The 24,777-nt window shown below is 49.4% G+C and overlaps 1 protein-coding gene and 1 pseudogene across 1 annotated transcript; both read left to right on the top strand.

Moving 5' to 3' along the window:
* Positions 1-4,267: 4,267 nt before the first annotated feature.
* LOC118238501 lies at positions 4,268-7,775 on the top strand (annotated as a pseudogene).
* A 6,326-nt stretch (positions 7,776-14,101) lies between these two features.
* Positions 14,102-21,515, top strand: Pllp (plasmolipin). The gene is made up of 5 exons (XM_035441687.1): positions 14,102-14,157; positions 14,858-15,179; positions 18,257-18,430; positions 20,366-20,488; positions 21,213-21,515. Exons 1-5 carry the CDS (start codon positions 14,102-14,104, stop codon positions 21,327-21,329), a joined length of 792 nt encoding a protein of 263 aa, XP_035297578.1. The 3' UTR covers positions 21,330-21,515.
* Positions 21,516-24,777: the final 3,262 nt, after the last annotated feature.

The raw sequence follows: 24,777 nt of genomic DNA, 5'->3' as shown, positions 1-24,777 counted from the left end.
CTCCTGGTCACTCTGTCTCAGCCCTGTTAGATTACGTCACAGCAGCAGTTGTCACTACCTGAATTTATTTTTCCCTCCTTGGTCTATCGCTTGTCACTTATTGCCTGCCCCACATAGACAGTGGGACCCTTGAGGACTGCTCTGGCTGGAAATGGTGAGGAATGCACAAAGTGTCTGTGCAAACCTCTGTGACTCAACAAGTTTGCATACATCACAGCAGTGAAATCCAGCATCACCTCCCACCTCCAGGTCAACTCTCCCTGACACAGTCCCAGGTTTTCACAGAACAGCTTATTTGCACTCCTCAAACCGTTCTCCATAGTGAGCACTAGCACACCCTCTAGGACAGAGAAGGAGCCATCTCCAAGTTCTAGAGAGTCAGTTACAATATGCAGAGCTGAGGATCCACCCAGGGACTTGTACCTGCACTGCCACATGAGGGGAAGAACTCTGCCATGTAGCTCCATCTCCAACCGTTTTTTGTATTTTTAAAATTTGACACACTCCTTTAATCCCAGCACTTGAGAGGCAGAGTTCAAGACCAGTCTAGTCTACAGAGTGAGTTCTCTTCCACATAGAAAAACCCTGTCTCAAAAAACAAAAGAAAAAAATTGAAATAGCTGCCCAGGAAGTTTCCCAGTCTAGTTTTGAGCTTACTCTGTAGCCCTGAATTTTATATATCCCTGCTTTAGCTCTCTAGTACCTGGGATTAGTATGTGCCACTAGATTAGACTTCAGTTGTTGTTGACAAGATACCATGTATCTCAGGCTTGCTTGAAATACATTATGTAGCCCCAAATAATCCTGAATTGATCCTCCTGACCTCTCAGTGCTGGGATCATATGCCTCTCTGCCTTGGGTAGTGTTAGTAGTTAGTCAGTTAGTTAGTTAGTTAGTTTTGAGACAGAGTCTCACTCTGTAGCCTAGACAAGCCTGGAATTCATTATACAGCCAGGTTAGCCTTGAATTTTCCGTGATACCCTCTCCTTCACTCCTCCTGAGAGTTGAGATTACGGTGTGAGTCACCTCCCTGGTTTGCATCTGTTTAGAAAGGAACGCCCCTACCCCTACCCCCGCCCCAGTCTAGAAAGGACAGACCTCCACTGTACCCCTAGTCTGGGTGGACCTTTCCCGGACTCTGATTCACCGACCCGTTTTCCTCCTAGGGGGGCACGGGGGATTCCCCAAGGACACACAGCACCCTAGACTATGTGGGAGAGAGCGAGGCCGCGTCGGTGGGTATCTGCGACCAGGATTTCAAGATCACTGTCCAGAGCAGCCAGGCGAGCCCAGGGTTAAGGGGCGGAGCCTCAGAGAGGGGCGGGGCCTCGGGCGTCGCGGGGCGGGGAGTCGCGCACCTGTAGGCTCTGCCTGGGGATCCCGAGCAGAGCCCGCAGCGGGAGCCGGAGTCGCAGCTCCGGAGCAGCGCCGGGAGCGCGGCCGGAGCGTCGTGGGCTCCCGAACGCCATGGCCGAGTTCCCGTCGAAAGTGAGCACGAGGACCAGCAGCCCCGCGCAGGGAGTGGGAGCGTCGGTGTCTGCGCTGCGCCCCGACCTGGGCTTCGTGCGATCCGCCCTCGGGGTGCTCGCACTACTGCAGCTGGTGAGCGGGGTGGCTCGGTGACGGGAGGGGGGACTCTCCAGGGACCCCCCAGGACGCACGTCCCCGAGATCGCCTGGAACCTCGCACCTCCGGACGCCCGTGTGGCATCCCTGAGATCGCAGTAAGACTCAAGTGGAGGAGACTCCACACCCTACCTGGGCGGTTCCCGCGGCGAAACCAGACAGGGCAGGACAGTCCCTCGGTGGCCCCGACGCATGAGCTCCCTCCAGGGCACCTGCTCAGGGCCCGCAGGTCGAATCTCCTGCTCTGGGCTATGAAGATTCGCAGGAGACCAGAAGTCACGTGCCTGCCATCCCTGATCTCTGTGCCAGCCCAGCCAAGGACCTAAGGATTGCCCCCTAACAACTGGGTGCATCCTGAGGTGTCAGCGGTCTTTTCACAGTACTCACCTGTGAGAGTCTGGAGGCTTGTGGCTGCCTTGGGGAGCAGTCTCCAAAAGTGGAGGCATAGGGTGGCCCTGGAAATAAGATTAGATCCCTTTCTGTCACCATCCCTCCAATGGGCACATCTAGCCAAGCTGCCAGGGCCAGGCTGGGGAGTCGAGAGGCCCTCCGCAGAGATTAGGTCTTCCCTGCTCTCCAGGGGAGCGGCCACCTCCACCTGGGGCCTGCTGCCTTGGTTTCGGGATTTCTTATCTTCCTTCGTGAGCCCCCCCCCCCACCATCCTCCTGCCTGGGTTTGTTTAAATTCAGATTCTTGGGCCCCACCCCCGGAAAAAAATGTGACATTGCTCGTTGAATCTCTGGAAGTTCAGCAAGAAATTTGCATTTTAAAAATCTTTTGGTTTTGATGAGATTGGGGGTGTGTGTGTGTGGCATGATGCCCTCTTCTGGGACCAATTTAAATCTGCAGCAGTAGACTTTGTCAGCCCGATCGGGTGGGGCTCTTGGAGATTTGTTTGTTTGTTTTTGTTTTATTGTTTGTTTGTTTTTTGTTTGTTTGTTTGTTTGGTTTGGTTTTTTAAGACAGGGTTTCTCTGGGGCTAGAAGGCTAGCTTTCCAACTGGGCCTTCAGTGGAATGGGAGGTTAGGGTAGTACAGGGAATGGTGGAAGGTGGGTGGAGGTGGGGAAAGTAGCCCACAGGCTGAGCAGGAGCTGAAGCATCCGTTTTTGGTCTGCACCCTAAGCGTCTAGGGCCAGAGCTGGGGTCTTGGTGACGTTGGTGGCCTTAGGAGGTTTTGGAGCTGAGATGTGGTGGTGCCTTTTACTTCCTAGTTCCTTTCCCATATTGGTTCCATAGACTTCACTTGGAGACTGTTCCAGCCTGCTTGTCTGAGATGCTGTTTCCTAAGATGTTTTTTCTGTGGCAACCTACTACTCACCTGGGGCCAAGATGGGGGAAGGGCGCAGACAGGCACCATACCTGCTGGGAAGCCACAGAAGCACACTGGAAGCTAGCCTAGACCTTTTGGCTAGGCCTCTTTTTGTTTGTTTGTTTTTTGAAACCGGGTTTCTCTAACAGCCCTAACTGTCCTGTAACTCCCATTGTAGACCAGGTTGGCCTCGAACTCACAGAGATCCACCTACCTCTGCCTACCAAGTGCTGGGATCAAAGGTGTGTGCCACCACCACCTGACTGAATTTTCTTCTCTTAACAACAACAAGAAAAAAAAACAGGCTTAGAAGTTTCTTTCTAATCACTCACTTCCCTCACTTCCTGGGAATGGTTTTTCCAGCTTCTCTGGCCACTGCTCTCTATTTATTTATTTATTTATTTATTTCCGAGACAGGGTTTCTTTGTGGCTTTGCAGCCTGTCCTGGAACTAGCTATTGTAGACCAGGCTGGTCTCGAACTCACAGAGACCCACCTGCCTCTGCCTCCTGAGTGCTGGGATTAAAGGCATGTGCCACCACGGCTCGGCGACTACTCTTTATTATTATATTGGTTTTTCTCTTACAGTGTATGGGTATGGTACTTTAGAGGATGTGGGAAAGGCTCCCTGCCTAGTGCCTGCCCCTGGGAATCAGGGAAGGCTGCTTGGAGGAGGCAGTAAGTGAGGAGATGGTGCTCCTTGCTGCCCAGGTTGCTCTGTACCCCAGAGTATAGAGTGTCCTGCAGTGCTGGAAAGGTGGATGAGCCAGAAGTCCAAGCTGCTTGGGCTAATTGTTCTTCATTTAGCATGGTAGCTGGCCAGCAGAACCTGTCTCAATGTTCAGATGTCTGATGGTCTTTCTACTCTGTAACCTTACCCATTCCCCTCTAGCCCCAGAAGGAATATCAGAAGCTATTAATCCTTAAAACAGAAGAGTTAGTGTATTTCTAAAACCTGATAGTTTGGAGAGAGAAACTGACTTTAGAGACCTATGAAGTGACATTGCCTAGCAGGAAGCCTGCAGGTTTAAAATGTTGGTTCATGGCTGAACTTCCTAGTGACGTAAGCAGAAGGAGAAACAAGAATCTCACAGCTAGCTTCAAAACAGGCAGGCAAGTGTGTCCCAGAGACAACTCTTCTAGTCACAAAGCACCAGTGCTTTGCACTACAGTTCTTTGTGTGGCAAGGGAGTGGAAGGATGCTGAGAGTGTGGGGATGAAGTGCCCATCTTTTTGCTAATTTTAAACTACTCCTCCACCCAGCTTTGGGACAAAGAATGATTGATCTTACCTGGGACTCTGGGACTCAGCACAGAGCAAAGTCACATGACCATGGCCGGGGTGCATGCAGCAAGGCTGCTGCCCACATGTAGGATTTGCACTCAGATCTGGCTCCAGCTGTTTCCTGTTGCCTCTGTTTGGGGTCTGGGTTCCTAGAGGGTTTTACAAGAGAAGGATGACTACTTCAGGAAGAAGAGTGCCCAGGCTTTGGGGAAGAGCTTCCTGGCAGAGGTGAATTCTTAAGAGTCTGTCTAGATGGATGGAATTTCAGAAGAAGGTTCTAGCAGGGTGTGGTGATGCACAGGCCTGTAACCCTGGTGCTCCTGTGAGTGGGAAACTGAAGCAGGAGGATGATGATTTGAGGCAAGCCTGAGCTAAATAATGAGATGCTGTTTGGGGGGAGGGAGGGGAAACAAAGGGAATTTAGGAGAGTCCATGGATTAAGCTATATAATGGATACCTTGAGGGAATGGGGCATTGGCATTGAGCACTTCCTAGCCTTCCTTCTAGGATTGGGAGCAACCACACAGTTCTATTTTTAAGTAAACAAGCAGATTAGAGACCTCCTCTTCCATCATAGTGCTCTGGGTATCTTTGAAAACGCTAATTGTAGGCCTGGAAGCAGAGCTCTTGGGTTCAAATTCAGATTCTGCCTCCTTCAACTTGGAGTCCTAGGGAAGTTCTTAATTCCCCACCCCTGTACACTTGTCTGTAAAATGGTGATGGTGGAAAGTGACGCCTGCCAAGGGCTTAGCCTGGCACATGATAAAGGCAGGATTCATTGGACCCTAAGATGCTAGGGTTCTTAGGCAAGCTTGAATGTTTCTGGGGACAAGGAGCTCAGTTTTTAAGGCTTCCTTCACCCTTCTGCTCTTAGGGACATGAGGAAGTTCTTCCTGGTGATTCTGGCTCTATGTCCATCCCAGCAGGCAGGCTGGTTTCTCTCCATGGAGGGATAACATAAGGCCCAAAAGAGCTCTGGCTTCGGAGAAGTACCTGCTGTGTTGCTGAGATGTGAGCAGTGGCAGGTGGAATTGGGGTAACGGTGCTGGGGGCTTCCTTCACACTGACCTGAGATTCTTTGTAGTCTCAGTGGAGCCTTGCAGGTTCCTGTGCTGAAGCCACAGTGCCCTGCATGGTTAATTCCTACCACGCTCTTACTTACTGGTGGGCAAAGAGCGTGACAGCTATGGGAATTTGTTTTTGTTGTTGTTGTTGTTTGTTTTTTTTCTTTATTTCTTTGTGGGGGGAGGGTTCAAGGAAGGGTTTCTCTGTGTCTTTGGAGGCTGTCCTAGAACTAGCTCTTGTAGACCATGCTGGTCTCAAACTCACAGAGATCCACCTGCCTCTGCCTCCCGAGTGTTGGGATTAAAGTGCACCACCACTGCCTGGCTGTTTTTGTTTTTTTTCAAGACAGGGTTTCTCTGTGTAACAGCCCTGGCTTTTGAACCAAACTGGCCTCAAACTCACAAAGATCTGCCTGCCTCTGCCTCCCTAGTGCTGAGATTAAAGGCACTAAAGGTGTGCCACCACCGCCCAGTGGGAATTTATTTGTAATTACTTAATGAGCATATGGATATATTCTCCTTTAAAAAAACTAAAACAAGGCCAGGCATGGTGATGCACACCTTTAATCCCAGCACTCAGGAGACAGAGGCAGGCCTGGTCTACAGAGCAAGTTATAGGACAGCTAACACTGTTACACAGAGAAACCCTGTTTTGAAAAACCAAAAACAAACAAGCAAAAATCCTAGCCAGGTATGGTGTGTGTGTGTGTGTGTGTGTGTGTGTGTGTGTGTGTGTGTGTGTGTGTGACCCAGCATTCAGGAGATTGTGGAAACCCAAAGCAGCTCAATAGGCTACATAGACCCTATCTCAAAACAAACCAAAAAAACAAATGTGCTGATAGTGCTAAAGTTGTCCCTGGAGCCAACGAGGGCAGCTATTTTAGACTATTTTCAGTTCCTTTACTAAGCACTAAGGAACACTGATGGTATGGGTGGGGTGATGGGATGGTGGTAGAGGGTTGTGTGAGATGGCTCAGCAGGCAAAAGCTTGTGTTTCTAAACCTGACAGCCCACGTGGTAGAAGAGCAGACCGTTTCTGGCAGTTTGCCCTCTGACCTCTATAAGGGCACCATGGCACAAGAATGCCTGAGCATATAACTTGTGCACACACAATAAAATGAATAAAAGTGTAGCTTTAGAACCTAGTGATGGTTTTATGGTATGCCTGATGTGTGTGGGTTGTTAGTGCCACGTGCCTCTTTAGCTGCTGTGGAGCGGCTACAGAGTCTTTGCAGCCCCCATTCACTTGGCTACTTCTCAATTTCTCTACAGACCAACCACTGCATTTTTAAATTGTTTTGTTCGGCTGGGTGGTGGGGGCTCACGCTTTTAATCCCAACATTCAAGTAGCAGAGGCAGGCGGATCTCTGAATACCAGGTCAGCCTAGTCTACAGAGTGAGTTCCAGGACAGCCAGGGAGAGAAACCCTGTCTCGAGAAAAACAAACAAACAAACAAACAAACCATTTTGTTCTTTGAAAACAACAACAAAATCAGATTTACAGCCAAGCATCCCAATGGTACAAAAAGAAATCAATAAAATGTGATCTTCATCTCTGACCAACCCTCAACTGTCCTCACCAGTGTGTGGGGCAGGAGGGCTGCAGGGGAATGTGTGTGACTGCACAAACTCCAACCTCATTGAAAGTCTGTAGGGGACAGTGTGAGCCACACCTGCTAGAAGCTGGCTACAGGTGTGCCTGACCTTCAGCGAGTCTGTCAGAACTCAATTGCACCTTCCAGGAAGTTCTCCATTGGGGGCAACTGGAAGATGAACCGGAGGAAGAAGTGGTGCCTGGGAGAACTCATTTGCACCCTGAACGCTGCCAAGGTGCGGGTAGACACAGAGGTGGTTTGTGCACCCCCCACTGCCTACATCGATTTTGCCAGGCAGAAGCTAGATCCCAAGATCTCCGTGGCTGCACAGAACTGATACAAAGTGACCAATGGGGCCTTCACTGGGGAGATCAGCCCTGGCATGATCAAAGACTTAGGAGCCGAATGGGTAGTGCTGGGTAGTGCTGGGGCACTCTGGAGAGAAGGCGTGTCTTTGGGGAGTCCGATGAGTTGACTGGACAGAAAATGGCCCAAGCCCTAGCCGAGGGTATTGGAGTGATCGCCTGCATTGGGGAGAAGCTAGATGAAAGGGAAGCTGGTATCACCGAGAAGGTTGTTTTCCAGCAAACCAAAGTCATCGCAGATAATGTGAAGGACTGGGACAAAGTTGTCCTGGCCTATGAACCTGTATGGGCCATTGGTACTGGCAAGAGTGCAACACCTCTACAGGCCCAGGAAGTACGTGAGAAGCTGCGGGGGTGGCTGGAATCCCATGTCTCTGATGCAGTGGCTCAAAGCACCCGAAACATTTATGGAGGTTCTGTGACTGGAGCAACCTGCAAAAAGCTGGCAAACCAGCCTGATGTGGACGGCTTCCTTGTGGGTAGTGCTTCCCTCAAGCCTGAGTTTGCGGACATCATCAACGCCAAACATTAAACACCAGCATCTTCCCTACCCTCCGCTAGGCCAGGACTAGGTTGCCCAGGAGCTTAGGAACTACTACTACCAGTCATATGCTTCTGATATCATCTGCCCTGTCTTGTGTCCTAATCCACACTGTACCTTCCTACACCTTTTACTCCTCCCTATAATGGGTGGGACCAGGCCAGTCCCTTTACAACTTGAGTGTGGTGTCACAGTGCAGGGACCATGCCTGCCCACACCCATATCCGACAAAGATGTGCCCTACATCAGGCAGAGGAAGCTGTATGTACTTTGGGTTTTTTTCAAACCTTCATTTCCTTATTTTTATGGTGTTGGAGACTAAAGATGCTAAACTACTGCTTTTTTTCCTGAGGGCCAGGCCCCAGATCTTTTAGCTTTTACATTTCATTATGTATTATTTTTTATTTTATGTGTATGCGTATTTTCCTACATGTGTGTCTATGTGCCACCTGTGTGCCTGGTATCCTGGGAGGCCAGAAGAAGAGATCGTTGGATTCACTGGGACTGGAGGAGAGCCTCCGTGTGGGTCCTGGGGTTCAAACCCCAGACCTCTGGAATTGCAGCCACTGCTCTTACCCACTGAGCCATCTCTCCAGTCTAGAGGGTTCATTTTTAAAATAGGGGCCTCAGGAGCCACGTAAGAGCACGACTGAGAGTTGTAGCTCCAGGTCTTACTTAGCACAGGGAACATACTTCCTGGTTCAGTAGCAACTCATGGTGGAGCTTCACCCTGACACGCTTGAATTCCCATTCTTTTGCTATTTTACACTCCTCTACCATGCGTGACTTTACACATGCCACTGATACATCTGTGTGACACGTTTCTGTAAGTGGGATCCCAGAGATCTCAGGGTAAGAGGGCATGTACAGTGTGTGTGCATTCCATCTCACCCTGCCCAGGCTGCAACAGGTAGAGATCAGGCTCTTCACCTGCAGTTTTCACAGTGTTGTGGATTTGTTGTGTTCCATTTTAACACACTCCCAGTCTTCTTTTTACTCTTTTCAAACTTGACATAGGGTGTTCCTAAATTGCCCAGGCTGGCCTTGAACTCACTTTGTAGCCCAGTCTGGCCCTGAACTGGCTTCAGCCTCTCTAGTAGCTGAGAAGACAGGCCTGGGCCACCACACCCTGCATCTAGGAGTGGAATGGAGAATGCCAAGTGCCCTCCATGGAGGTCACAGCTGTGTTCTCTCTCCAATAGGTACCTGCCCCCATGGTCACCCTGGTTGGTGATAAGACATACTCTGGACACACCCCAATCTGATAGGCAGAGGTGGCAGGCCGGTGTGTGGGGTCAGTCTGTCTCCGTCCTTTAAAGAGAAATTGTCCCCTCCAACTTTATTTCTTTCTGGCTTCTGGAAATTGAGGCAAGTTGAGACCTTTCCCCCAATTCAGTGTCACTAAGAAGGTCTGTGTTGAACTTGGCCATCTGCATTAATCACAGCCTGGGGAACGTGTCAAGGAGACAACCTTGGCTACTTTTCCAGTGGCTTAACCTACTATAGTCACCTTTTTCCAGAGGACACATTCTGAGACTGGCTAGGTACAGTTCCACACATACGAAGCTGTGGTAAATTTAATTTATAATTGAACACAGCAAGAGATTAACAATAATTGTAGCAACACACTTTTATGAAAGATTTTTAAAATTTATAAATTGGGCCATGCATGGAGCAATTATTTTAATTAATTGTTTTCTTTTCCTTCGTTTTTCAAGACAGGGTTTCTCTGTAGTTTTGGAGCCTGTCTTAGAACTCGCTCTGTAGACCAGGCTGGCCTTGAACTCAGAGATCCACCTGCCTCTGCCTTGTGAGTGCTGGGATTAAAGGTGTGTGACACCACCACTGGGTTTAATTAATTACTTTAATTAACATTAAAGTTAATTAAATGACCAAAGCACTGAGATTGGAAGGCAGTGTCAGGCAGACCTCTGAGTTTGAAGCCAGCTTGATCTCTACATAGTGATCTCCAGGCCATACAAGACTACATAGTGAGACCCTGTCTCAAAAACCAAAACAGTATCTAAATAATATGAATTATTATTTAAGTTAAATATTACTTATTTGTGTGTGTAAGTCATAGGCAAGCTACTAACTGAGTAAAGAGGCCAGAGGACACTTGTGGGAAGTGGTTCTCTTTTTACCACGTGAGTCTCAGGTATGGAACTCAGGTCATCAGAGTGGGTGGCAGGCACCTTTACCTGGAGCCATCTTGCCAGCCCTATAATACTTATTTCAAAATTATATAACAAGTGAAGCATGTTGGCATGTGCCTGTGGTCCCAGCCGTCAGGAGGCTAAGGAGATTTGTGAGTTCAAGGTCATCCTGGGCTACATAGGGCATACCAGCCATCTTGGGCTAAGTAATAGGACCCTGTCTCTAAAAACCAAAATTAACAAATGAACAGCCATTAAGAATTCTTTTCTTGGGGCTGGAGAGATGGCTTAGAGGTTAAGAGGACCAACTGCTCTTCCAGGGGTCCTGAGTTCAATTCCCAGAAACCACATGGTGGCTCACAACCATCCATTATGAGATCTGGTGCCCTCTTCTGGTGTTCAGACATACAGGGAAGTAGAATGTTGTATACATAATAAATAAATAAAATCTTTGAAAAAAAAAGAATTCTTTTCACCAGGCAATGGTGGCACACCTCTTTATTCCTAGCACTTAGGAGGCAGAGGCAGGCAGATCTCTGAGTTAGAGGCCAGCCTGGTCTACAGATTGAGTTCCAGGACAGGCTCCAAAGCTACACAGAGAAACTTCGTCTTGAAAAACCAAAAAAAGAAAGAAAGGAATTCTTTTCACTGGGTGATGGTTGCACACACCTTTAATCCCAGCACTTGGAAGGCAGAGGCAGACAGGTCTTTAAGTTCCAGGACAGCTAGGACTGTTACACAGAAAAACTTTGTCTTGAAAAACCAAAGGAAAAAAAGAGAATTATTTCCAAATAAGCAGAAATGTTAGGAAGTGAGGAATTACACATAGTTTGTGACTATGTCCAAAGCTGTGAGGGCATGGATGCCTATCAGAACCAAAGAGGGGAAGGTACTTTCCTCACAGTCACACTGCTGTAGTCCAGGACTACTCGATGCATAACCTGGGAGTTTTCCTAGTCATCTGTAAGCAGAAAGTGACCTCTATTTCAGGAAGGGACCAGGTCACATTTGCGAAGCCATTCTGCGCATCGGGCAGTTGCCATGTCTCGGGCTGCCGTGGCTGGACTGTGTCGACCATTCTCTTCATGGTTGTGGTGAACCTATGCAGGGGTGCTGTTTTCTTTGGCAAATGCTGACCTAGCCCTGGTCCTGACAGAACAGGGCTCTGGCTTTTGCTGCTGGGCAGGGTGAGCTCCTCCTGTTTGCTCAAGGAGGGGAGGCAGGGTGGCACACCAGGACCTCCAAGGGAGGACTATGCTGAGGGTCAGGAAGGACCCAAAAAGCAGGCGGCTCTGAAGCTATGCCAGGGCTGGATGATAGCTGACACCAGATAAACTTCTCTTCTGCCAGCCTGGGGTGTGTGGGGTGGCACCAGCCCCACCCCCATAGGGGAATGTGGAAGGCCTTGCCCCTGGCTACTCAGCCAGATCTGTAGACTCACAAGCTAAGCCAGAGCCTCATCGGCTAAAAGAGCCTCAGTTTCCTTCTGTGAAATGGGCTGAGTGCTTCTCTGGGGGAAAAGTTGGATCCAGAGAGAAGAAAGCCCAGGAAGTGAGGGGGCCTGGCCAGCTGGAGGCTGGAGCATGACTGGAGCAGTGAGTGCAAAGGACTTTACCTGGACCTTCTAAAGAAGAATAAGAACTTCCTGAAATGTCCCTCATGGCTATAGGGGTTCCTAGTGGAGGGAAGACCCAGGCAGGTGTTAAGGGGACCCCCTGGGGAAGAGAGACCAGTGGGCCCTAGACTGGGTGCTGTGAGTTTCTGAACCTCTTTTGGGCACATTGCCACTTGCTGGGGAGCCAGAAGAGACCAAGGGAGGGGAGGAGAGGGATGGAAGTCACAGAACCTCCTCCTGCTTCGAATACCTGGATGTGAGCGGAGGAGACCTGCATAACCTGCAGCAGAGGGCGCATGGGGCTCCCTCTGGAGTTATGTAGGGAGGGGCCCGAGTTCATGTTGCATACATTTTCCTATTAAATAATAATAACTAATATGTTGAGTTACTTATTATTGTTATTATTGAGACAGGATAGGGTCTTATGTAGTCCCTGCTGGCTTCAGACTTGTGGCAACCCTCCTGCCTCTACCTCCCAAGGATCACATAGTTGAAGCTATTCCAGGTCCATAAGACTCAACCATTAGGGTGTGTGTGTGTGTGTGTGTGTGTGTGTGTGTGTGTGTGTGTGTGTGTGTGTTTACCCTTGTACCTCTGGAATTTAAACACTCTTCTGGATCTAGGACTTGCAAATAGCCGTTTGCATGGGGAAGGCTGCATCTGGAATACTGTGATGCTAGTCAAGGCCCAGGTGGCCTCCTGCAGGCCAGGCCCAGCTGCCCACCACACTGCTGCCTTTCATGTTCCTGGAACAGCCTGGCACAGAACTGGCCCTGGGAGAGTGTGCGCTGGCTGAGTGACTCAGTGTGGTTCCTTGTGTGCCTGTTTCAGACAGAGAAAGGGACAGCTGGGTGGCTCCTGTCTTTCTTGAGATCTTGATGGACCCAGTGTTCTAGAACACTTCACATCCAGAGCAGGAATTCCAAGGTTCCTCCCACAGTCCTCCTTTGGCACAGAGCGGGTGGTGTGTGGTTGTGGTGTGGCCTGCCCAGGCGCCTGGAGCCTGTCTCTTGCCCCTTTGTCTCCTGTGACACAATGGGTGACTTTTTGTCCCCATAAAGTCCTTTTCAGTGTGGGGAGAAGGGTCAGGATGGGGGTGGAAGTTGAGCTAGTCCAGGCCAGGCTAGGCCAAGTTCTGCGTATCCCCAGCTGCCTAGCTGTGCCCTGAGTGGGGGAACCCTGGAAAGGGTCATGAGGCCACCCTGGGCCTCAGTTTCCTGGTAGTGTATTGGGAGCAGTCACTGAGATCTGTGAAAGACTTGGTGCCCCTACTTACCTGTGGAGGGCTGGCCCTCACTCTTTCTAAATCATCGTCCTGAGGCTGTGTTTGTGGGGCTGCAGTCAGAGCCAGTCGAGGTTCGTACCTGAGAGAGGGAGTGCGAACTAAAGAAAGGCTAGCTATAGATGGTAAAGGAAAGACAGAGACACAGAATAAAATCAGGAGGGTAGATTCAATTAATACCACTCTTATATACCTTAACCAAAAAGGAGAACATGGTAACATGTATATGGAACAAACAGACTTTTCTTCCTCTTTTCTCTAAGGGTTCATTAACCACACCTTAGATTCAACTTCTTGCTACCTGGCCTTGAGGGTCAGGAGTAACCACACCTCAGACCAGGTCTGTTGTTATTTAGAATAAGACATCCAAGGCAACTAAGAAGATGCCACATAATTAAAAAAACAAACAAACAAACAAGCAATTTCTAACATCCCCTCAAGACTTAGTGGCTCTGATGGGAGTGGCCCTGGACCAAGCCCTGGTCCAGCATGCACACTTCCACCTAGCAGCCCTTAGCTCCCCAGGGCTGGGTTTCCACCAGCAACACGCCAGTGTCAACCTCTAGGTCTAGTTGCTTCCCCTATGGGAAGCTTCCTCGCTCTGCCATTGCTTTCCTGTGTTTTAACTAAACCACATAACCACACTCCCCTCCATATGGCCCTAAGGTCCACCCCCACTGGCACACCTGTACAGTAACCAAGGCAGGCATTTCTGTCCCTGAACTTCTCACCCAACAGAAAACAGTATGTGCCCCAAATGAGGACATAGACCAGAAAGGTTAGGTGAAGACTCAAGGCCATACAGTGAGTTGACTCCGATCTGACACTGTCGAGAAAGTAGTGGGTAGATGGACACAGAGGTCAAGGTGACCCGAGTGCCAGTAGAACTGCATTCTCTTCTAGAGTCCCTCCTTCCCTTCTCTAATCCTTACTGAAGGTTACTTTACCTGTGACATGCTCCTTCTGGTCCCCTCTCACCTGAATTGGTTCCCACAGCACCCACCTTGTTGAGCATGCGTATTTGAGCAGTTTATGCTCCGATCTGGCCCAACTTGCTGGTGTGGGAGACCTTGAGGGTGGGGCGCCCTGGCTCAGAAGTGCTGCTGTAAGACCCTCAGAAAGCTGAGGCTTCCAGAATCTTAGCCCAGGACGGCAGCCACCCCAAACACAGAATGGAGGCGAAAGCTTGATGCAAACTGCATGAGGCTTTATTGTAGTTTAACGAGCTAACCCCATGTTAGCTCGGGTCTTTCACCCACCCGCCATGGTGGATGGCGGCCAGGAAAGACGGCCGCTGCGCATAAATCTTTATAGGGCAGCGTAAGGGGAGTGTCTAGGGGTACGCACAGGCTCACAATTGGTGTGCCTCCAGGCTTGGAGGGCTTGCCCTGTGTTGATTGGTCAACTGGTTGTTATGGCTCATAGGCCCTCCCAGGGTGGTTGCTATGCTCTCTACATCATTGCTGTGCGCTAGTCCGTAAAGCACACCCAGGGTCGTAAAGCATAGCGCCACCAGCTAACTTCTGATTGGTTCCTTGTCACGAGACAGGCATCTGACTTTCTAGTGACTAGGTCAAGGTCATAGAAGCACATGTTCGGCTGTTATGGCTGCCGAAAGGGAAGCCGGTTCCTTCACTGCAGTGAAGGGCTGTGAAGAGAGGCACCCTGGGACAGGCTGTGCTGGAGGGACCTGTGAGCTACGAGAGACATGCTCTGGACCAGAGTTCTGGGAAGAGGTCACAGGATTAGGGAGTAGAACTGGGGACAGAGGACTCAGGCCTGATTCTTTGCTCCCAGTGACCTTCTGCCCTTTGCTACCCCTGAAGAATGTGCCCCCATGCTGAGTCAAGGCTTCTGGCTCTTCAGCTAGTGTGAGGTCTGCACCAGTGAGTCCCAAGGGGTCCTGCAGCTTCTGGAACCTCTCTGGCAGGACCACACACATGGGTCAAGGGGTGAGGGCCAAGAGAAACCAGTTTGTTGGGTTCTAAAAGAGGAATGGACCTTCCTTGTTTTAGGGCAGAAACCAAGTCTCCTGCCTGGGCTCAGGGCCAGGCACGACAGCCCGAAGGGTCACAAATTCCCCTACTATCTACTGCTTTATCTTTATTACGTGTTTGCTGATTTGGGAAACGGGTGGAGTGGGACAGGTGGGGAAACCTGGGCTCCCACAGTCCTGCCCTTGGAAGGGGCTGACATATTTTGCTTTATTCATCCCCCAGAAACCCATTACTCACAGGTTTGGCAAGGCAGATCTGGGTCCCAGGCTCCCCCACCTTTTACCTGCAGTGTGCAGTGTGGCTCCTGAGCATTTGTGGAAGCACAGAAAGACAGCCTGGAGAGAGGTGGGCATACGTGTAAACATGCATGGACCTTTCCTGGATGGTCACTCAGAGGCCTTTTCCTACTTCCTTTCAGATAGTAGGGACCAGCCAACCCAGTGTCAGGGTGAGGGACCCGAAACCTACTCCACACAAGAGCTCACAGCCCCTAGCAGGCCCACCTTCCCACTCTTCACCTGAGAAGCTACCTTAGATGTTTTCCAAGGAGTCTTCATTCTCCTGACAGAAGTGACCCCACCCAGCTCTGGGGCTTTGTGGCCTTTCTAGTGTGTCTGTTTCAGGCATGGTGATGGGGGGTGGGGCAGGTGTGGTGCCACATGCTTGTAATATCAGTACATGAGAAGCGGAAATGTGAGTTCAAGGCCTGTCTGGACTAATGAGACCTTGCCAAGAGAGAGAGAAGCAGGGTGGGGGAAGAAACGGAGGGAGGGAGGGAGGGAAGAAGGTGCGTGTGTAGCCTATTCCAAGATAACGTCCTGAGTGTGTGTGTGTGTGTGTGTGTGTGTGTGTGTGTGTGTGTGTGTGTGTGTGTGTGTGTGTGTGTAGGCATAAGCATGCCAAAGTATATATATGGAGGGTGGAGGACAGCTTTCAGCAGTCAGCTCTCCCCTACCATATACATTCTGGAGATCTAACTCAGGTCAGCAGACTTGGTGGCAAGCGCCACCTGCTGACCTCTCTCCCTGGCCCTTGAGTTGTAATTAAACGAGAGCTTTGTTCCTAGTTTGGCATGTGACCACAGGCCAGGAAGGCTCTGGTACTCTATCCCATCTTCTTTGCTGTAAAGTGGGTACAGAGGCCTACACCTGGGCCTGCTTGTGAGGGTCAGAGACAACAATAAATGGAAGGGTGCTATGTGACATCGGGTGGCCGGGGCTCACCCTCACTGGGGAGAGCAGTTACAGAGCCCACTTTGGCCTGCTCATCTACAGGCTCTCTGTCATTACCCTTCAGGTGCATATTCTAAACCAAAGAAACTTCTCTGGGTCTTTGGTGGGGTGTTTCAGGAGAAGGTGTCTGGCAGGGCCCCAGCTTTGGGTCATGAGCTCTCTGGTGAGGACCTCTCTTTAGGTTCCTGGGAACTCTCAAGTGGCTTGTCAGCAGGGGACTTGTTCTCAAAGACCAGCCTCCAGAGGACAGCTTTGCTCCTAATATCTGACTGATCATGGCCTCACCCTTGGCCTGGGGCCACTGACTTTCATGTATGCAGGCAGAAGGAACAACCCTTCTGTGCCTTAGCAAAGGATGCCTTCTCCAAAGACACAGGTTTTCAACAAAGTTCATGCTATTAGCTTCAGCACACATAGTCGGGGATGTCCAGCCATCCTGCCACAGGGGAAGGAACAGTTTAACAGACAGTCTCTTGGCTTTCCTCTGTGAGATAGGATGGCAACACCTGTAGGAGAGACAACTGGGAGTTATGGCGATGGGGGGTGGGGCAGGCTGGAGGACTCAGAGCCCTGAACACAGACTCTGCTGAGCCAGAATAAGCATACATAGTATGTTCCCATTTGTGTGGAGGATGTGCTGGGAACATGGTTTTTTTCTTTCTCCAAAGGTCCCATGGTTCAGGGGTTTGAGGGGAGGAAAGGGCCTGAAAGAGATTCTAATCTTTTTTATTACACCTATTTAGCTATTGTATGTATACATAAACACTGTTATGTACACATGCTTGTATCAGATGACAGCTTGCAGGAGGCTGGCTCTCTCTAGCATGTGGGTCCCAGGATTCAAACATAGGTCATCAGACTTGGTTGCAAGTGCCTTTATCCCCGAGGTCATCTCTCAGTCTCTTCTCATACAAAAATTTTTTTAAGCCAGGCATGGTAGATCATGCCTTTAGCTCCAGCATTCAGGAGGCAGTAGCAGGAGGATATCTGTGAGTTCCAGGCTAGCCAGGGCTACATAATGAAATCCTGTCTCAACAAAACAACCCCCCAAGTTCTTAAATTTTAGTGTGTGTGTGTGTGTGTGTGTGTGTGTATGTGTGTGTAAGCTGGGGGTTTGCCTTAGGCTGTCAAACTTGGCAGTAGGCAAATTTAGCTGATAAGCCATTTCATCAGCCCCCAGAGAAAAACTTTGTGAGTGAGCTCTCCTCTTGCACTGTGGGTTCTGAGGGGTCAACTCAAGTTGTCAGGCATCTAGGTTTTCAAGCTTGGGCAATAACTACTATTACCCATCAAGCCATCTTGAAGCTCCTCACCCCTGCTTTTTTAGACAGGGTTTTTAATAAGATATTTTTATTTACTTTATGTGTGTATGAATGTCTTGTCTGCATGTGTATCTGTTTGCCACATGCATGCCTAGTGCTTGGGAGGTCAGAAGAGGGCATCAGATCCCCTGGAACTGGAGTTACAGGTGGTTGTGAGCCGCCATGTGGGTGCTGGGAATTGAACCTTGGTCTTCTGCAAGAGCAGCCAGTGCTCTTAACCACTGAACCAATCTCCAGCCCCTAGACAGGGGTTTTGTTTTAAGATGGGTTCACACAGCTCAGGCTGGCCTTTAACTCAGTAGGTAAATGCTGGCCTTGAACTCCTAAATCTCCTGCTTTTTCCTCCAGTGTTGGGATTACAGGTATTGGCCTCCATGCCCATTTTTTTTTTTTTTTCCCCAGCATCAGTAACAAAGCAGAGGTCCTGTTGTGGGCAGTAATGGAATAAGAAGCAAACACTCTATAGGAGAAACACTGTTTGCACCTTGGGTGGTAGTGTCTGGGAACGTGGGGAAGGGCCTTTTGTCGTACAGCACAGTGGAGATTGAAGAGGCAGAAGAGTGGCCAGAGAAGATTCCCAGCAAGGAGGTATACAGCAGGAAGCAAGCCAAGGTTTCCTTTAAAAAAACAAAAAACAAAAAACTTTTTTATCATGCTTGAGTAGATGTCAGTGGACAACTTTCGGTAGCTAGTTCTCTTTTTACACCCTTGAGTTCTAGGCATCAAACCAGGTTTGTGGCAAGCATTTTACCCTTTGAGACATCTTGCTAGCCCAAGGTTTTGCTGAGTTAGCAAGAAAGGAGGCCAAGGCCTGGGCCTCCAGCTAGAGCTGTGGGGCTGAGAGACTCCTGTTCCCCCCCCCCCCAAGGTGCTGGGGCTGCTGGTGTGGGCCTTGATTGCTGACACTCCGTACCACCTGTATCCTGCCTATGGCTGGGTCATGTTTGTCGCTGTCTTCCTCTGGCTGGTTACAATCGTCTTCTTCATCATCTACCTGTTCCAGCTGCACATGAAATTGTACATGGTGCCCTGGCCGTTGGTGGTAAGTCTGGGGGCAGGGGTACTGTGTGGCTCCAGGCTGAGCGCTCTTGCCTGTGAATGATCCTTGACCTTCTGGAATTGTGAAGTAGAGGGGGTGTTGTTAGTGATCCTCCTGCCTCTTAGCTACCTAAAGAGCTGGGGTGGGAAGATGTGTAATGATTGAGGTGGATGCTTGGCTTGGCCCTGGAAAGGGCCCAGCAGCGAGGGGGCCCACACCATGCCCTTGCAGATATTACAGATATTGTACCTTCTTGAGGGTGGTCAGAATTTGAGCTAGGAGGTCTGAGTTTGTCAAGTGCTGGCTGGGGCCTAGCATGGATACCAGCTGCCTCCAGGAGGCCTTGCAGCCCTGGAGAGGATGGGTGCCTCAGGTTTGTTTCAGGCCAGCCTCCTCTGACTAGAGGAAGCACCCTGGCCAGACACAGAAAATGGCTGGATTTTTTTCTTCTGGAACCCGGAAAACCCATGCAGCTGGGTCTGAGCCTTTTAGTGAGCACAGAGGCACATGATTGTAAGACAAGCGAGGCTGGGACTAGGCGGTGATTGTTTACAATTCAATGCCTGTTGAGTCAGAGGAAACGTGAGTCATGCTGACACAGAATGGGTTTGTTAGATCTTGTATCACTGGCTAGAGCCAGGGAGGGTGTGTGTAGTGGTCACTGTACTTGGGGACAGGATTTGGGATTGAGGTGGTGGCAGCTGGATTCCTGACTGAGGGTCTAACCTCCTCTGAATATCCCTGGACCCCTAAAGAGTACTGCAGGGCAGGTGACTTGTCCCTGAGGCCAGGATGGGGTTCCCACACAGCACTCCATGAAGGAGCCGATTGAGTTCTGTTTCGGTGATTCTGGACTTTTAGCAGCAGGGCAGGAGGGCTGAGCAGGGTGATGACCCCTCAACTCTGGGAGAGACACTCCCAATCCCTGAAATGGCCAGGCAAGATGGACTAGTGAGCTGGGCCCCAGGAAGGTTCCAGAAACCTTGCATGCACCTTGCCCTGAGGAGCTGCCTCTGTCCAGCTTCAACCTCCAGGGAATGCTGCGTTGGTGCTAAGCCTTGAGGTGTTTGTTTTTTGGTGGTCCTGGGGGTCAAACTTAGGGGCTCACAAGGGCCGGGACAAATGCTTTACCAGTGAGATACACGTCCCTCGAGATTGGTTATTTTTTTTTTAAACAGTTTTGATGTGTAGACTGGGCTGACCCCTGCAATTCATGGACTTCCTGCCTCTGTGTCCGAACACATTGGCATTCCTAAGCTACTATGCCCAGCTTTGAGTATTTGGTTTGGTTTTTAGAGACAGGGTTTCTCTGTAGCCCTGGCTGACCTAGAACTTGCTCTGTAGATCAGTGTAGCCTCTGCCTTTGACTCCTGAGTATTAGGTTAACCAGAGTGTACCACCATGTCCAGAAGCCTTGAACATTTTTAATATGAAAAAATGAATATGAAAATTTTCAAGTTTTTATGTGAAATCTAATTTTTAAATGTTGGCAATTAAAGAAAAAAGATGTGTAGCACAATGAACTGGGGGTATGGAATGGGCCCAGCTGCCAACTGAGGGTTCTCATCCAGTCCTCTTGGTGTTGTATACAGTTTCCCCAGGGTCCTGGCCCTGGTATTTGCCCTTGAGTTTAGGACCCTGCCAAAGGGAGTCACTGGTGGGGAGAGGGATGTGAGGCCCATCCTAGGGCCAGCCACAAGGCCAAGCGCTGGTGTAGTTACAGGGAAGTTGGGTATGGCCATGTGCCACACACAGAGTGGCCTGCGTTTCTTTAGCTGGCTAGAGGTGAGTGACTTGTTGCCATGGCAAAGGAGTTGCCTGGTGTCTTGGCACTCTCCTCTCCCAACACTTCAGGCCTTCCTGCCAGGGCTGCCTCAGCTTCGGGGGTGGTGATGTTCCCTGTGGCTGTTTTACAACCTCTCTCCCTTCCCCCTACAGTTAATGATCTTTTTTGTGGCTGCCACCGTTCTCTATATTACTGCCTTTATCACTTGCGCTGCGGCGGTCAATCTGACATCCCTGAAGGGCTCCCGGCCATACAACCAGCGCTCAGCTGCCTCTGTAAGTATGTTCCCAGGGCTCCAGCCTTCTCCAAGGGGTCCACCAGCCCAGGCCTCTGTGTGCTCATAGGTTCCTGTCTGAGTGGTCACTTCCTGGACGCTCAGTGAGCTCAGCCTCACTCAGTCTTCCTTAGTGAATAGCAGAACCCGAGGGACCTGGACACCTGGGGGTCACTGTGGACCTCCACTGAGCTATACTCATTTTGCTCTGTGTGTCACCTTGCGGTGGCTGTTAATCACTTGGGCTGTGTCAAATGGCCATACACACTCCATCCACAAGGCCATGTACACTTTGCCCTAGAGTCACAGCCTATGGGTTCTTTTTCAGACAAGGAAGCTGGAGTTACAGTTATGTCCAGGACAGGGCCTTGTGAGGCTAGGCAACTACTCTGCCTCAGAGCTGCATCCCCAGCCCTGAATGTTGCCTGCTAGGTGTGTGAAGTTACCCATGGTCACTGAACAGTTGGACACTCTTGGTTGCCCCTGGTACCACTTGACATGTCTGGCCTGTGTGGTTGTTGCCCCAACCCTCAGAACATCCAGCTGTGTGGTGTGTGTGGCTGGGCATAAGGGGTGTGGCTTCCACACGTGGTTCTGAATAACTCTGCTGCTCAGGCTTTTGTCCCCAAGTCTGTCTAAGGCGACCCACTTGGTTTGCTGTCACTGTCCCATTTGGTTCCCTTGCTCTCTCTGACTGACCACCTTGGCCTCTTCTTCCCTGCCAGTTTTTTGCTTGCCTGGTGATGATTGCCTATGGAGTGAGCGCTTTCTTCAGCTTCCAGGCCTGGCGAGGAGTGGGCAGCAATGCAGCCACGAGTCAGATGGCTGGGGGCTACTCTTAGGTAGGCCGTGCTGTGGCCTAAGCTATCTGAGCACAGGGTTGAAAGGTTCAGGCATTATGCTGGCCTGCCCCTATTACCTGGTGGAATCCACTCAGGCAGAACCCTGGTCAGCCCAAGGTTCCATGGGAACTAAGTCTGCACGCAGGTACAGAGAACCCCTTTAAAAGATAGGCCCCTGCCCATTTACGCTCTCTGTTCCCGTTCTCTGTCCTGCTCTCTGTTCCCGCTCTCTATGTTCTCTGTTCCCCCGCTCTACTATGTCTCCCACCTATGCTCTCGCTCTGTCTCTCTATGGCAACCGGCCATGGCGGTCAGCCATTTACCCTGTTCCTCTTCTTAGTCTCCCCATTCTGCCGGGCCTTGTAATAAACTTATAGTCAATATGTCTGTCTCAGCATTTCTCTTTTCTTCTTTTTAAACAAAACAATAACATTTTGGCGCCCAACGTCCTTTTCCAGTTTCGGGACAGCTGTGTCCCCTTCGGGGCCAGGCCCCCTGGCAACTCCCACGGGCAGACGTGCATCCGGAGAGGAGCTTTTTGCCGGTTTTCCACTTGCCTCACCCATGGGAAATGCATAGAACCACCTTTTTGGTTTCATCCAACAAGCAGGTAAACAGACAAAAGCGGCTTATGGTTGCCGCCATTTTGGTCATGTGACCTACCTGTAGGCATGCACAGCTCCAGCGGCCTATGCCAGCAAACCTGTCTGCCAGATTTTTGATTTCTGCCAGATCTTTTTGCTTTTTATTTTATTTTTTGTCTATGATTTCTTCCTTCACTGGCTCTGTTGTCCATGGCTTGTTTACTAAATACTGTGCCTTTCCAGGGCCCTCCGTTTAAATCTACTCTCTCCCTTTAAATCTCCTGTCCATTTGCTACAATGTACGGATCAGAGATTACATTCTGGTTCCCCCTTTACTGTTATCCAGTCCTACTTGTCTTTGTACCTGTAATTTAATTTTATACTTATCTAGCTCTATATACAATTTAAATTAAACTATACTAAGTCTCATATTTCTAAATTACTATATAACTTTAAATGATGGTAAACAAAGTCATAAAGGTCTAATTTAACTATACTTAAAATATAAGCCAAGTCTATACAACTTAAATTTAACTCATGTATCTTTAAATGATTATAAAAGTTTAAAATTATAAAGGTCTATTTCAAATTAACAAAATATTTATACCACTCAGTCTATCCTATAAGCCGTTTACAAAGGTACAGCTTTTATTACAAAAAGGGATTTTTCTCTAACTAAAGAAACTTTTAACTGCTGAGATCCTAAACTAGACAGCCCTCAAATGCTCAGAGATCTAGAGAATATGGCATTTAAAATGTTTTGTTAAAAAGCTTTTTATAACAGAGAGATAGGCCAGCTGCTGGCCCCACCCCATTTCCTCCAAGAAGACTGATGGGCACTGAAGAAACTTCATCTTGAGTCAGTGACAACGCTGGTCACTGAGAAACCCTGCCCTTCACCTCTACTGCTAACAAAGTATTCCAGACCTTGGACAAGAGGACAACGGAATCGACTTTCCCGGCGTTGCTTGGGCCAACGGTAGGCGAGTCTTCCCAAAGTCTGTAATCCACAGGTCACATGCTATCAGCAAGAAGGCAGATGTCCTGCAGCCCACTACTATGGATGGAGGACCTTGGGGGTGGCTGTCCATGCAGCCTGCTGGCAAGTCTCTGTTATTCTTTAATCATTGATTCAGGTAAAATCTTATCTTTCTCAAGAACTCTGATGCTTTTGACGACTGGTAGTCTTGCCAGCTTAAAGCAAAACAGATTCCAGTAACAGGTATTTTAAGGTTTATCTATGTGAATATAGGAAAGTCTAAGATGTATGAAGGTCTGAGAATGTAGTTACGAAGGCCTGAGGATAAAAAGGCTTAAATGATGATGAAGTAAGTTGAGACATTAAAAAAGAATAAAATATGTTCCTGATTTCTCTATTTCTCATGCTACTGTTCATAATAAAGTTCACCAATACCACTATAGGATCATAACTACAAAGTCAAGATTAAGATGCTTTTCACTGTCCTAAAAAAAAAATCTGTTTTAAAATGTTAATGCTTTTAGCCAAGTTGCTTCTAACATGAATATGCTTCTAACGTGTCTAATACTTATGTTCCCACAAACTCTAAGGATTCTTGTAAGTTCCAGGGAGCCGAATCAGATCCAAACAGGTCAGATTCACTCCAGGTAATATTCAACCTTTCCCCGGTCCCAAATTCCCTTCACTCATCTTGGGACTCCTCGGGAACCCCTCCCTCATCTTACAATCTTCCCCTCAAGTGACAGGACCTAAGAAAAAATTTTTTTTTCTAAACTCAACCTTGTCTTCTACTCTGCCAACATCTTGCCATGTCTAAGAGGCGCCAGGGAGTTCCATACAGCCTGGACTGCAATGAAACAACCAGCTTCCCCAGGACGTGGCAGCACCCCAACCTTCTCGGGTCCCCCAAAGATGGTCAACGCCCCCCACGTCAGCAGGAAGCAGTCTTGAGAATTCGACGCCCTTATTCCTTAACCTGCCATGTCTAAACAAACACCCCACCTTTTTTTAATAATAAGTAGAGGTGGGAATGAAAGTTTCAGGCATTATGCTGGCCTGCCCCTATTACCTGGTGGAATCCACTCAGGCAGAACCCTGGTCAGCCCAAGGTTCCATGGGAACTAAGTCTGCACGCAGGTGCAGAGGACCCCTTTAAAAGATAGGCCCCTGCCCATTTACGCTCTCTGTTCCCGTTCTCTGTCCTGCTCTCTGTTCCCGCTCTCTATGTTCTCTGTTCCCCTGCTCTACTCTCCCACCTATGCTCTCGCTCTGTCTCTCTATGGCGACCGGCCATGGCGGTCAGCCATTTACCCTGTTCCTCTTCTTAGTCTCCCCATTCTGCCGGGCCTTGTAATAAACTTATAGTCAATATGTCTGTCTCAGCATTTCTCTTTTCTTCTTTTTAAACAAAACAATAACAAGGGTCACCCCCAATCTCACGAACTCAAGCTCTCCAGCCCTCCTGAGGAACTCCTGAAGCAGGCACAGAAGAGCTACCTAGAACCAGCAGTGGGACATCCTCCCCACCCCCCTTATTCAGCAGAAGGTGACGGGGGATGTGGGCTCTCATGGCTCTGCCTTGTTCGAGGACTTCAGTATCCAGGGCTGGGCCACCTTCTCTCCAGCACTAAATGCACTAACAGAGCTTCAGACTCCTTCCTGCCACAGTATAAAGCTAACAAACAACAGATTATTTTTGTTCCAGGACCCTCCCCTGCCCCAAGCCAACGTGTCACCTGTAGACAGACTTTTATAGGAAGAGTTGGGATTTTTGGACTCAACTATTTCAGTTGGTTTCAAGCAGTTTCCAAAGGTGGCGAGCCTTGCCATGTTCTCGCCCAGGCTGCTGCTGAGGTACAAGGGACTTCAAGAAGTGGGAGAAGGA

Source organism: Cricetulus griseus, chromosome 3, assembly GCF_003668045.3.
Source record: "Cricetulus griseus strain 17A/GY chromosome 3, alternate assembly CriGri-PICRH-1.0, whole genome shotgun sequence".
Classification (NCBI taxonomy): Eukaryota; Metazoa; Chordata; class Mammalia; order Rodentia; family Cricetidae; genus Cricetulus; species Cricetulus griseus.
This window is presented reverse-complemented; position numbering and strand designations above follow the sequence as displayed.

Coding starts and splice junctions, on each gene's coding strand:
- Pllp (XM_035441687.1), top strand. CDS start 14,102: ATGGTGGATGGCGGCCAGGAAAGACGGCCGCTGCGCATAAATCTTTAT. Junction 15,180..18,256: donor GAAAGACAGCCTGGAGAGAG/GTGGGCATACGT, acceptor CCCCCCCCCAAG/GTGCTGGGGCTGCTGGTGTG. Junction 20,489..21,212: donor ACCAGCGCTCAGCTGCCTCT/GTAAGTATGTTC, acceptor CTTCCCTGCCAG/TTTTTTGCTTGCCTGGTGAT.